Below are 14,260 nucleotides of genomic sequence, written 5' to 3' on the forward strand. Positions count from 1 at the left end.
CTCCTCACTTCCAGGACCAAGGAGGCAGCTCCGCTCCTTCCTGTTGCCTCCACCTCCAGGGAACAGAGGGGAGAGAAGAGAGTGAATCCTCAAAGAAACACTGGGATTCTCCTCCCAGCCCCACCTCAAAGGATAAAAGCAGTTAGGGGAGAATTCACTTGGGGTGAATGCCCAAAGGGGGGGAAAATCCCAAAATGATGATGATTTGGTGGGGTGAGGAACTGATCCTAGAGGGAAATAAATAGGAGGAGAGTTCATGGGCAGAGGGGGATTTCATCAATGCATTTATTGTTAAGGTTTTATTTTGTATTTACTTACAATTTATCTTTACTTGAAGAGGCTTATTCTGCACTCAGGCAAGTCTGCTAAACTTGCCTCTTGCTTGTGAATGTTCTACTCCAGGACTGTAACCAAAATGGCCATTCTGCCCTCGCTGCAGAATGAGTTTGACGCTGCTGCTTTAAAGCAGTAGGTCCATACTATTCCTTTTTGGGAACCACCATGGCAACTGTGCGATGCTGTGATTGGCCACTCATAAATTTTAGAGAAAAGGAGGCAGTCTTCTCAACTGCAGGCCCATTGGCCTAGAGCTCTCTTCCCCAAAGAGTTCAAATTTTGTTCATCTTAAGTCATGTGGCAGAACACTCCTCTTTGCTGAAGTATATTCCAAAGAATTGAAGCTGGCTAGAACTTGGTAGCATTCTCGTTGGCAGAAGTAGACGGCTAAATCAAGAATCTGATGAAGTTAACAGTCATTTCTGGACAGATTTCACTATCGCTAATCCATGTATACATTAGCGATACCAGCTTTCTAAACCACCTGTCTTTATTTGGAAAAACTGTTACTGTGGAAGGGACCCTCCACCTCCAACATTCCCAGACTCTACAAAACTTCATAGTCCATGTTCTGGGTCCTAACTACAGTCAGTAAGAAAATAGAATTAGCTTTTTGCAGCTGTCATGTGCACGCTTAAGTAGTCAGTCCAAATGTTCTGTTGCACTTTGGGCCCTTTCCTGTTTGTCCTTGCACGTTTGCCTCCTATAACATGTTAGTGCCACAATAGAAAATTGTGACGGGGTGTTAACACACTGGTACTTATAGCAATGCATTCAGCTACTGTAACGTACGCCAAGAACCACATTCTTACTTCAAGTGGTGGTCAGCCTGGGATCTGGCTCCCACGAGTGACTGCAGCCTAGGTGTTGGAGGAGGAGTATGAAGCTGGGTGAAAGGTTTTTTTGCTGTTGTGATCGAGCTACTAATGGGTAATTTCCCGAGTAATAGAATGGCGAGGAGAACTCTGTTTTCCTTCCTCAACTCGCTCTGCCCTAGAAGCAGCAGTAGGGAAGGTTACCTTTGTACTTGGGTGTAAGCTAACATGCTCCTTTTCTAAACAGTCCTTCCTGATTCTGGGTTGGAAAAATGAAAGTGTGGTTTGTTAATTAGGTGCACCCTTAATGTGTCATGGAAAGAACAGCTCTAAAACAGCATTCTGAAAAGATCAGTAGAGGCTGAAGAGTGACGTAAACCTTTAATGGAGAACGCCCAAGGGGAGAAATTACTACTAGTAGATTCATCGGTTTCGTGGCCAGGAGGGGCCAGTGTGATCATCTGGTCTGATCCCCTGTATAGCACAGGCCAGAGAACTGCCCCATAATAATGCCTAGAGCAGAGCTCTTAAAAACATCCCAACTTGATTTAAAAATGGTCAGTGATGGCAAATCCACTACGGCCCTTGGTCAATTGTTCTAATGGCTAATTACTCACTGTTAATTTTACGCCTTATTTCCAGGCTGACTCTGTCAATTAATGCGAAGAGCATTTTCCCCAAGGAAATCGAGACGGGTAGAGCGTTGAACAGTAGGTGCCAGGTCATTGGTCAGTCGCTATCGAATCATACTTGTGCACTAGGTTGCAATGGCTGCTTTTCTTCTATGACAGCCACTGGAGCTCTTCGTCATTCATCCAGGCTTAAACTGTGACCGTTATGAGAGCCCATAAACCCTCTAGTTCTTGTTCTGTGAAGTTCCTAGGACTAGTACCATCACTTTGCCATTCTAGACTGCCTTTTAACCCCCCTCCGCCCGAGAACTTTAAACTGAATGCAATCCATTGAGATTTTGCAACAGAATCTATTGTACATGCTGCTGCCAAGGTTCTTGAAGGGTATCCGTTCACTCTACCCCGAGGCCACTTCAGCATGCCATGGCAGCAAACAAAAAAGCATTGGCTAAATAAGTCCACATAAAGATTGAACCAAAACTCTTGCAGCTGTAATTAGCTCAAACACTATCAGAAGGAATCTGTGGTTATCCAGAACTAATGCAGAAATGAGGTAAGAGCTGCCTTGCCTTGGGGTTACAGTCTGAAGTTTATGTTAAGCCAATCTGTAATTGGGTCTGCCTCATCATTTTATCTCGGGTCTACTGCCTGTGAACATTTGGAGTCAACTGAGGCATTAAAAAGAAACCACAGTTACTCCTTACAACATAATCTAATAAAATTACTCATTAAAATTACTCTCAAGCCTGTCCCACATAGCCAACTTTAATGAACCGCACATAGGTAAATTATTAAAGCCTTTTAGTTTACTAACGGTCAAGTTTGTTATCACCAGTGAGAAACTGGACCAATCTCTAGCTAAATTCAGCACTCAAGCCTACAGTTTTACCATTTTGTTGGATTTTTCTCAAAACCGGTCTGATTCACATGGAGAGCCTCTGTGTAGGTGTTCCCTGACCATAGTCATTTAACACTGACCAGTTTTTGAAGTGCTTATTTGACTTTTTACCTCCATTTGTTCTTGTAACAACTTCTCTGCCTTGGTCCAGGACTGTTGCATGATCCTTACCTAGTGTCAAGTCAAGCTAGACGTGATTAAGCATACCCAGCCTCTCTCTAATACTCAGTACATGCTACTTGGCATCTCCAACTCGTCAGGGAAGGGTGGCCTGGATTGCTATTTTTTTTTCTATTTTGGAATATCAGTCTCTAACAGCAAGCCTGTTTACATGGTGATGCCACAGATCAAGTTTGCAGATTGATCCTTTCCTCTCAGATAGGAATTGTAAAGTCGGGCGTGCTTTTAGCTGCCACAAGCAATGTCTTGCTCCAAATAGACTTTCTTTGTGGAGGTTCTGGTTGGCATAAATCTCTCCTCTCTCCACTTCCACCCCTCCCCCCCCCTCCCCCCCATCCAGACTTGTGTCCCAAGGTGTGAAGAATGCTTCAGAAGTGAGCATTTCAGTTGATTTAGCATGGCCAGAGTATACAGTACCTGACTTCTGGACATAAAAAGATACAGGCTGAACCATGTTGCAGCTGTAACCTGTGATGCAGGTAGTTCAGACATCGACAGCTACTCATGGGAGCTGAAAATTCAGTTCATTCTCACCTCTAGAATTCTGATAGCAGCAGCAGCTGGGATCAGCAAAATTCTGGGCACCATCTTCAATTCAGTTAGTCAACGCCAAGACTCCTAGGCTCTTTAAATAGCGTTTTAAAATTCTCGTTCATCCCTGTAGTCAGTTAGCTGTTTAGTTAGTCAGTGAGCCCGGGCCGGGGCGTGCCCTGCGCCCCAGGGTTTAAGTCGTGCGGCTCTTGCAGACGTTCTATGCCAAGGAACGACCCGCACACAGACTGTTTGCGCTGCTTGCGAGAAACCCATATCAGCGAAAGGTGCAAGATTTGCAAGTCGTTTAAGCCTCGGACCAAAAGAGAAAGGGACATTAGGCTCTGGGCCATCCTGATGGAGTCGGCGCTGGCCCCGACCCCGGCACGCCGCTCCGAACTGGTACCTGGCATCGCGGCGTTGATACGCGGAGACCCTCTGGTACCATCGACCAGTCGGCACCATTCCCTGTCCACGGGGCATGCCAAGAGGGCCAAGAAGGTTCCCTCTTCGCAGCAGCACTGAGGGAAATCTGGGACAGAGGCTAGGCCCATGTCGGGCAGTCCTCGATCCCCACTGGGCCCCAGGCCTGCGACTCAAGCCGAGCGGAGTAGCCCGACCCCTTCGGAACAGGCAGCTCCGGATGTCCGGATGCCTTCCACGCCTGAAGCCCTCCAGACGGCCCAGGGCGTCAAGTCCATGCCTTTGCCTGGAGCACTGCCGATGTCGGCCCTGCGCGCCAGACGCAAGCCGCCGCTGGGATCCCCGCAGCCACCTCTGGCCCTGTACCGGTCTCGGTCCAGGGAATGTTTCCGACGCCGATCACCGCTCGGGGGAGAGTCCAGGTGGATCGCCCTCGACGCCAACCAGACTGTCTGGCTGGATTCCATCCAGCCGGGACTTGCGGCACCGCTCATCCTCAAGGAGCGAATGTCGACGGGACCGCGGAATAGACATGAGCAACACATCTCGAACACCAGTTACGGAACAGGTAACTGTCTCTTTCACAGCCACGCACCCCCATCACCTACATACTTCAGGTGAGGGGATTTATTGTGTGCATGTGATCAGTGCACATGCATGGTGTGTGTGTGTGGGGGGAGGTTGTACATAGGTGAGGGGCCATTATCTGTAAACTTGAGGTAGGTAAAAGTGTGTGTGTGCGCACGCGGGGGTGGATGCTGGGCTGCTGGAGTTCACTGTTGTATTGTGAAGCCTGGACTGTTAGCATGGAAAGATTTCTGTTCCTTCACAAGGCTGGGATGGAATTTTGTATCCGTGCATTGTCCTACAGAGCCTTGCGTCGTAGGCAACAGGGAACTAAAGAACTCCTTCTTTCATATGCTGCTCTGTGACGTGTGGAGCAGGCTCCCTGCAAATGTCTGCGTGCTCGGGGGGAGGGATGGTTTCGTTCCAGAAGGACGAGTCTCCTTGTACTAAGGTGGGCCAAAGTTGAAAGCTTGCCTCTAATCTACGCTCTAATTGTCGTACACCAGAGAGAAACCGGCTCGGCACTTCGAGCTGTTCCAAAGCCAACAAGCACCGCTGAAATTACAGCAGGAAACTGTGACTCCTAGGGTCAGCCGGCGAGATTTTAGGAATGGCTTCCAGATTGCTAGGCCTGCTATTAATTGGTGAGACTTGGCTGCCGCGCTGCGATTGGGTCGCCAGGTAGAAATGACTATAACTGGGCTTAGAACCAGAGGCAGCTGCCAATTAAACTGACCTAATGAGCTAAAAGACTTGCGAATAAACGGAGAAGTATGAGCATAATACAGCCAAAACTCCTGACTTGGGATATCCAGGCTTTGAGTAAACAGTGACTTGCTGCTCCCCTCCCACCCCACCCCGTTTGTAGCTGAGGTTTAGACTTTAAAAATGCCTCATGCCCGTGTTATGTGGACTCATGGTACAGAGCTGCACATCTGAGACACTACCACGTTCACACACATTTGTGCATGTTCCTTTAGCAGGTGCAAAATACCCCACCTACGGGGGTTTCCCAGATAAAGAAGGAAGTTCTGTGAAGTAGCTCAGTGCTGCTATAAATAACAAGGCTTCAGGCGTAACTGAACTAGGCATCACCCCTGCTGGGAAAAGCTTCTGTAAGGAGAGGAAGGAAAAAAGATTTATTAGAGTTGTTTTGCAACTCTTGTCTCTTCAGATCCCAGCCCTTCCTTCTGGTTTGCAGAGCAGTGTCTATAATGGGCACTTCACAGATCTTCAAGGCAGGCCAATCCGTCTCCTGAGGCACTCTCAGTATACAAACAAATGGACAGACCGAAATTAGGGGAAGGAGAACACCAAATTAGGTTTTTTTTAAGATAAGTGAACTAGTCTTGAAGAATGAGGATGAGGCAGGGGCCTAGTGGGTCAGTTCAGGGAGAGAGCATGCGTAGGGGGCCGTGTAGAAGAAGGCATAGAGGAGATGGTGTCTAACGAGGACGTGAATAAGAGCATTAGGCACTAGCGTGTGCTCCAGTAACATTACTGCTCTGGGTAAGTTTTGGTGTTTTGCTCTATTGAAATGTGATAACTTTTTTGGCAAAAAAAAAGTACAAGTTTGTGTTACGCTGCTTCACATCAATATTTGTGCAAGGAGATGAGTTGGTAATCTTCAGGTCTTGTACCATGGAGTGGTACAAATGAATTTCTCTGTAGCACCAGAGAAATTCAAATACAATGTCCTGGTGAAAGGTCCCAGCCCACTTCATCTTCCTTGCTCCCTCTCCCTCTAAAAAGGGGTTGTGTTAAGGAGGAGGTTCTGCGATTTCTGTCAGGATACCGTCCCTGGACCGTGCTCAGGGGTACCATCTTTAATATAGACATCTAGCTAGTAGGTGCCTGAAACATAGTCATAGAACTATGCTGTTTGGAAGGGACCTCGAGACGTCCTCGTGTCCAGCCCCTCCTGCTGAGGCAGGACCAAGTGAACCTAGAGCAGACCTGACAGCTGTTCATCCAATCTCTTCTTAAAATCTCCCATGATAGGGATTCCACAACCTCCCTTGGAAGCCTAGTCCAGAGCTCAGCTACCCTTAGAGTTAGAAAGTTTTCCTAATATCAGACCTAAGTCTCCCTTGCCGCAGTTTAAGCCCATTGCTTCTTGTCCTGCTTTCAGTGGACACGGAGAATAATTGATCACTGTCCTCCTTAGAACAGCCCTTACCATATTTGAAGACTGTTATCACGTCCGTCCGTCCCCGTCTACTTTTCTCAAGACTAGATACGCCCAGTTTTTTTTAACCCTCCCTCATAGGTCAGGTTCTCTAAACCTTTATCACTTTTGTTGCTCGCCTCTGGGCGCTCTCTAGTTTATTCACATCTTTCCTAAAGCACATAGGCCAGAACTGGACACAGTCCTCCAGCTGAGGCCTCACCAGCGCCAAGTAACGCAGGACAGCCACCTCCTTGTCTTACATGTGACGCTCCTGTTTATACACCCCAGAATATTAGCCTTTCTTGCCTGTGCATCAATAACATTGTTGGCTCCTCCTCAATTTGTGATCCACTAGAACCCCCAGATCCTCTTCAGCAGAACTACCACCTAGCCTGTTAATTCCCCATTTTATAATTGTGCATTTGAATTTTCCATCCTAAGAGCAGTACTTCACGCTTATCTTTATTGAATTTCATCTAGTTCATTTCAGACTAATTCTCCAATTTGTCAAGGTCATTTTGAATTCTGATCCTCTCCTCCAGAGTGCTTGCAACCCCACCCAGCTTGGCGTCATCTGCACATTTTAGCAGCACACTCTCCATCCATTATCCAAGTCATTAATGAAAGCATTCAGTAGTACCAGACCTAGGACTGACCCCCGCAGAATCCATTCGATCGGACCTTCCAGCTTGCCAGTGAGCCATCGATAACTACGCTTTGAGTTTGGTCTCTCAATATGAGACCTCCCTACCCAGCACTCCTGATGGAGGTGGGAGGGGGCCTCTGCCAGCTACACTTCTCCCCAACCCTCCTGCTTGGCTGCTGCGAAGGGCTCTCTTACCCTGCTCTGATCTCAACCTCTGTTTTGGAGGAGATGAGGATGAGGGGGGGACTCCATGAACAAAGCCTGCCTTTGGGGCTCAGAGCTCTGTCTAGCAGCACTGCTGCTAAGAATTAGTTGGCAGTAGTGGAAAAATTGTTTCTCTCTTCAGTTTCGCTGTGCTGGCTGCAGGCTCTGGAATGCCAGACTTGGGCTGGTTAGCATTCAGTTTTATGTGGGGGCAGCTGACCTTACAACCATAAGAACTAGAAACTTAATTTTTAATGAGCACTTGAGCCAGTGGCAAGCAGGTGAGTGGGCATTTCAGGTCCGGCCATAAGGTACCATGTGAAATCCATGCTCCATTCCTTTCCTTCTGCCTTAACCCTTCCTGGTACCATACATTCTGATAATCGCAAATGACATGTTTTTAGCTGATGTGATTTTTAGATTGATGGTGACACTTCACCAGGGAGAGACAAATTTGTTAAACCGCTTTCTTCCCTTTCTAATATCCTGCTCCTACTGTGTTGGAATATATATGAGCAAGTCATGCCAGAATTGCACATTCCTGGAGTGGGGTTTGGGGTGGTGAACATATAAATTCTTAGTTCTTTCTCAAGGGGAAAATCTTCAGCTTAAACAGACTGGATCAGAAAAAAATAACTTTGTATACAAACAGCAAATGGCAGCAAAAATCTAAATTGCCCCCTTGAACCGTCTGTAGTATATTTCCTGAGGGTCTATCCTAAAGGACAGGTCTGAAACTTAAAGCAGTTGCAGCCCCATCCACCGTCACTACCCCAGGCCAGTAATTGCAGGGATCTTGCATCGCAGGCCTCCAGCTGTGAGTGCCTTTTCTGGGTCTAGTACAGGACTCCCGGCCGATTAAATTACTCAATCAGATGTAATCAATAAGAGCATTAAACTGCATGGCAATTGGACAAGCAGCTTCTAATTTTTTAGCCTGAGGTGTTGCACGTTCCTACCAGATACTTTGTTGCCTACCCTCAAGCACACCGATTTTCCAGAAGTGGCTAACTTTAGATACACCAACTGAGGCGCTCAGACAGTGGAATTCAAAAGGAGTGAGAAGCAGCGAAGAAAACTTGCTAACTTTAGACAAGCCAGCTGTGTTCCTTTTTAAATCTGGCTGGTCTGGAGATCTGGGACATAAAGTTCTCGAATAGTACAGTACCTCACTGGTGCGCATACAGTTACCAAGCTTTGGTTGTACCTTATGGAGTGCTTCTCTAGAGCCTGAGCATGAAAGGTGCCATATTGACCTGAATGTCAGCCTTGAAAAGGCTGGGAAGAGGATGGCAAACACACACCCTAACACAGGGGTTCTCAAACTGGGGGTCGGGACCCCTCAGGGGGTCACGAGGTTATTACATGGGGGGTCGTGAGCTGTCAGCCTGCACCCCAAACCCTGCTTTGCATCCAGCATTTAGAATGGAGTTAAATATGTAAAAAAGTGGTTTTAATTTGTAAGGGAGGGTCACACTCAGAGGCTTGCTGTGTGAAAGGGGTCACCAGTACAAACGTTTGAGAACCACTGCCCTAACAATCTTGGGCTATATTATATCATCAGATTTTAAGCTGAAATCCCTATTGAAATTGGAGGCATTCTGCTTACAGTAGAGAGCACGTGATGGCTCATTCTCTTTGTAAAAGTAGCTTTAGTCTTACCCTTCTGGAGACGTGCTTTTCTCTAGTTTAAAAGCTCAAGTGGTCTTATGTTTAAGGCTGCGTCTTATTCACAGAAGTCACAAATTCCATTACTGGTTTTTATTTAAAGATCTCCGTGACTTTTTGACACTCTGGGATGTTTCCATGTGGTTTCACTGAGTCCCTTGAGGGCGGCCCGTGTAGAGCCTGGTTAAAGAGCAGGGACTCTCATCATTGGGTTGGTGCCTTGTCAAGAAGCGTGCAGCGCTTATTTTCCAGATTCCACGCCTGCGTCTTTTTGGAAGAGCCCCAGCTCTGGCGTAAGTGATGTCTGTTCAGCCCTGCTCTTCCCGCTGCCTTCGGAGAGGCTGGCAGGGAAGTAGAACTAGAGGAGCAACCTCTGTTCGCTCTTAGCAGCCCTGCTGCGTTGCTGCTGATCTGATTCTGCAGGCACCAGTGGCCAGGCTGCTTAAAATAATTAAAAGTATTAGTTAAACGCTCCCTGTTAACTGTTGTTTTAAATGCAGAATAAAGGCAATTGTGATTTTTAAATGACCCGTGAAATGTCATTTTCTAGCTATAAATTCATGACTGACTTTTGTCTTCCTGAAGCCTGTGAATTAAAATAGCCAGCGCTAACAGACTTCTCTCTGAGCTTGAAAGTGTATGTTTGTGTTGATTTTTGTGTAGTTCTTGCCAAACTGCTTTTAAAGGAAGGAGAGAAACACTGGCGGGATGGCCTAGTTGGGGCATGTAGTTCTCCTACCTGCTGGAGCAGCAGCCCCTTGAATGCAGTCCAGGCCTTCTCATCTTCAAGGTCAGAGTCCCCCTCCGCTTCCTCGGTGATTGTGGAGCCATTAGGTGGAAATGAAAGGGATGAACTGATCAAACACTCCTTGAAATGCCTTCAGGGTTTCAGCTTGAATATTTTTAATTAGCTCCATGTAAAGACTTTATTACTTCAAATAACCGTGATCATAGAAGATTCTCAGTTTGATCCTCCCCCCCTCCCTGCTTATGGTGCACAAGAAGCCTCAGTAGATGCAGTTTTACACCCAGCTAGACACCCCCAAGCCACAACTAACAGCCAGTGGAAACATCAAGTGATTATCTTTAAATACGCCTATCAGGGACCTATGAAAAGAGCCATGTATGTCCATAACATAGAAGGCAGCTCAGCATTAGCATGGTCGAGAGATGCTTTGCTCTAATGTAGTACGGAGGACTGCAGAATACCTTCTCTAAAAACATCTGTCATACTTTGTCATAGCTGATAGGAATTTGTGCTGCAGGTTCGGTAAATGACTGACTGGCATCTGGAGCCAGTGGATTAGCAATTGAGAGAGTGAGATATATAAAGATTTTCTCCTTCTCATCCTAATTCCTTGTTCCCGCCACCTCCTTTCAGGATGAACCCTTGGCAGTGGTATGACATATCCTCAACCCTCTGCTGGATTTCTAACACAGCTGAGAGCTGTACCACCTTCCTGAACCCACAAGTGGTTTCAGTTTGGCTTCAAAATGTTGCATATTTCAATCCCATCTCAAAACCCCCTGATGATTCAGTCTGAACTGGGAGAATGTCGCAGTAGTGAGGGATGTACTGACCTGGTTTGAAGGGAGGGTGGTTTCGTGATGGAAAGTGCCAGAATAGAAGCCAGGAAACTCCCAGTCCAGCTACTGTCTTGCTTGTGTGACCTTTCCATGACTTCATTCTCTGACCTGCAAAATGGGGATAGCGACCGCACAGACTGTCTGAGTTCATGAATGGCCTCATCCCACTCCTGCTGAAGTTGTTTGGAGTCACCTTGCATAACCTTGAAGTGGAACTTTACAAATGTTTCACTTGTAAGTCAAGTGCTTTACAACCATTTGCCAGAGGAGGGTTTAAAAGTGCAAAATATTTTGTGTTCGGATAGAATATTGCACAAAAGACATCTCCTGCCTCCTGCTGTAACTTGGCCTTTCCCTCCGTCTGACTGTGAGGTATCTGGTTTCAGAGGGGTAGCTGTGTTAGTCTGTATCAGCAAAAACAACGAGAAGTCCCTGTGGCACCTTAGAGACTAACAAATTTATTTGGGCAGAAGCTTTAGCCCACGAAAGCTTCTGCCCAATAAATTCGTTAGTCTCTAAGGTGCCACGAGGACTCCTCGTTGTTTTTGTGAGGTATCTGTTTTGCTCCCAATTCTTGGGCTTTGTGTTTTGGTTAGTTGGAGTTGGAAATTGTGACCTGTTCTCCTTCATATCCTTTCAGATAAATAAATACTGGGAAGTTAATTTTTAAAAGCTTGCAGAGTGGGGTGGTGACCCAAGAGCTATGTAATTGGCTTGATAAACAGACTGAAGTGGATATAGCTGTTGAAACTGTAACAAGTGAAACGTGGCTACTGTGAACTAAGAGAAGATAAGTGGGATAAAAATCTGTCTGGGGATTGGTCTTTTTTTGGGGGGGAGGGATAGCTCAGTGGTTTGAGCATTGGCCTGCTAAACCCAGGGTTGTGAGTTCAATCCTTGAGGGGGCCACTTAGGGATCTAGGGCAAAATCTGTACTTGGTCCTGCTAGTGAAGGCAGGGGGCTGGACTTGATGACCTTTCAAGGTCCCTTCCAGTTCTAGGAGATGGGATATCTCCATTAATTTATTTATTTATAAAACAGCCGTTGGAGATGCGCTACTTTTGTTTTTTGATTACCGTTCACTCTGCATGAACTACGTGAACAGATTTGGATTAACTCCTAGCAAACTTGACAGTGGTTTTTCTTTTAAGCCTGACTTTCAATGGAAGGGGACATATACACGGCAGAAAAAGAACCCTTCCCCCCCGGCAGCAAGTCTCAGAGCCTGGGTCAACTGACTCAGGTTTGCGCTGCAGGGTAAAAATAGACGTTCAGGATCGGGCTGGAGCCCAAGCTCAGACACCCAGCAAGGGGGGGAGAGTCTCAGAGGCCGGGGTCTAGCCTGAGCCCGAATGCCTACCCTGCTATTGTTACCCCAGTCGTGTGAGCCCAGTGAGGTGGAGTATGTTGAGCTGGGCTTGGAGACTCACTGCCATGCGGGTTTTTTGGTGCGTAGACGTACACTAAATGGGATCAGGGCCTGAGTACGTCTAAATCTGGGTTAGTTCTATCTGAGACACAGCATGTGGCAAATGGGTAGAACATCTTCTTGATCCTCAGTGCATCTTCGTGAACGTTTTCAATGCTACCACTTGTAACTGCAAACAGTTCAGTATGTTGTGGTGTCATGAGCAGTAGGATATTGAAATGGAGGGCAGGGCTTCATAGACTCGTGAGCAACCAGCAGTATGGGCTAATCTAAAGAACAAATCCTGCCTGACACACTTGATGGCTTTTTAGGTAGAATTATAAAACTAATAAGAGAGAATAAAAGGGGCGTAGTGTGTGTGATATAATTGAATTTAAGTGGCACATTTGCAGCGTCTGTCCAAAATGTACAAAAATAATTCAAATAGACTTAGAGAAGAACAGTATCATCTGGAGTGAAAACTAGCGGAAAGACTACAAACGAGAGACAAGGTGGGGGAGGGAATACCCTTTATTGGACCGTCTGTTGGTGAGAGAGACAAGCTTTCGAGCTACACAGAGCTCTTCTTCAAGTCTTGTTAAATGAGACTGTAGAGTTGAAGGAAGAATCCAATGACTGGTGTCGAGTTTGGATAGAATGATGAAGACTGAACCATGTTACTCTAGAATAAGGTGATAACCTAGGTGATGTGAGGATCAATAAACGCCACAAAAGGACTCAGATTGGAAAAACAGACAAAAAATGACAAACGGATTAGAAAGATGCCAGCTAATGCTTTAAACCCAAAAATTCAGCGAGCAGAAGAAAGCAGAGAAGCCGTAATGCTGAAGAGACCTGGGTGTGATGGGGGACAGCGAACTAGGTAGGGGTTTGTAGTGCATTGTGGGGGTTTCTTGTACAAATATGTCACAGAGTAAGGGGGTAACATTCAGGTGTACCTGCGTTCATTTCTGGGCACCTCGATCCCAAAAAGCTATTGACCAATTTAGAAGGGAGTAAACAAAGAGGAACAGAAATGATCATAGGGCTTGGAGTATTGACTCTTTTTGAATAGAGTTGAATCACTTGTATGTTGGCGACCTATGGTGGGAACTATCTACAAGTATATGATGGGTATAAATGCTAGTGAAGGGAAAGTTACTCAGTGGACTACAAGGATAAATAAAGGCTAGGTTGGAGTCCATAACATTTAGAGATGGCATTTCCTTTCAGGCCACGGGTGAGGCTGTTGGAGGAATATTGTGGGAACTTTACTCTTACTGTGCTCTGGGTATTGAGCTGTGAATAAATACAGAATTATTTCAGAGCCAGTAACGTCAATCATAAATCACAAGTGTCTGAGAATAAACCAAGCTTTAAGCAGTTACAGCCAATCAGTCAAGTCAAACTACATTTGTGATCAGTGTTTGAATGTTGCTGATTGTGGTTTTCGTTCTAGAATCCTCTGCAGATGAAAGGAACGGTTCCATAACTGGGAGGAAGCTACCTCTAGCCCGCAAACATTGCATCCGTGTTTTGGGAGGAAGGGAGAAGAAACGTTGTTTCATTGGAGAGCTCAGAATTGAGGAGGCTGCAAGCCTGTTCTCAGTTTTATACGTACAACATGTTTTTCCAGCTATTAATTTCTGTTCGTGAAATCTTGAGTCTGTCTTTGAAAATAAGATTAAACTCTGCTGTAGAAAAGGAGGGACTGCCCCTTGGGCTTTACTTTCTCTCGCTAATGGAGCTCTGGATTATTCACAGAAGCTGATATTTACTTTATTTTGAAGCAGACTTTTTCTGTCTTCTCCGACCTCTTTCAAGTTTTGGGCTGCACAGAGGGAATATGTAAATAAAAGTAGGATGCCATGGAATTTGTATTTACGCAGATTGTTCTTAGAATAATGGTTTAAAATTTGGTTTTGTTTTGAAAAAATAAACCGATCTCTGGAAAATAATCCGAGCAGGACTGGTCCCAGTTTATTGTCCAAGGGTGATTTTATTATTATTATTATTTTTAAAGACGCTACAGTGAGGAATCAGAATTTGAAAACATGATTTGGTTTGTCTTGCCAACTTGCTGCTTCACTTGTTAGACAATACAACATGTTATGCTTTATGAACGTTCTCGTGCATATTGATGCTAAATCCGAAGTTACTTCAGAATATACCCCTTACCTATTCCTCTTCCTCC

The 14,260-nt window shown here is 45.8% G+C and overlaps 1 protein-coding gene across 2 annotated transcripts in view; it reads left to right on the top strand.

Annotated features, from left to right (window-relative positions):
* The window catches only part of FKBP6 (FKBP prolyl isomerase family member 6 (inactive)), a 34,703-nt gene extending 20,679 nt beyond the window's left edge, over positions 1 to 14,024 (top strand). For both annotated transcript variants that reach the window (XM_054008448.1, XM_054008447.1), the window contains exon 9: positions 13,526 to 14,024. Coding sequence is in view for 1 of the 2 variants with exons in the window: in XM_054008447.1 (XP_053864422.1) it covers positions 13,526 to 13,558 (33 nt within the window). In the remaining variant the exon portion in view is untranslated. The remainder of the gene's footprint in view (positions 1 to 13,525) is intronic.
* The last annotated feature ends 236 nt before the right edge of the window (positions 14,025 to 14,260 follow it).

Source organism: Malaclemys terrapin, chromosome 18 (genome assembly GCF_027887155.1).
Source record: "Malaclemys terrapin pileata isolate rMalTer1 chromosome 18, rMalTer1.hap1, whole genome shotgun sequence".
Lineage (NCBI taxonomy): Eukaryota > Metazoa > Chordata > Testudines > Emydidae > Malaclemys > Malaclemys terrapin.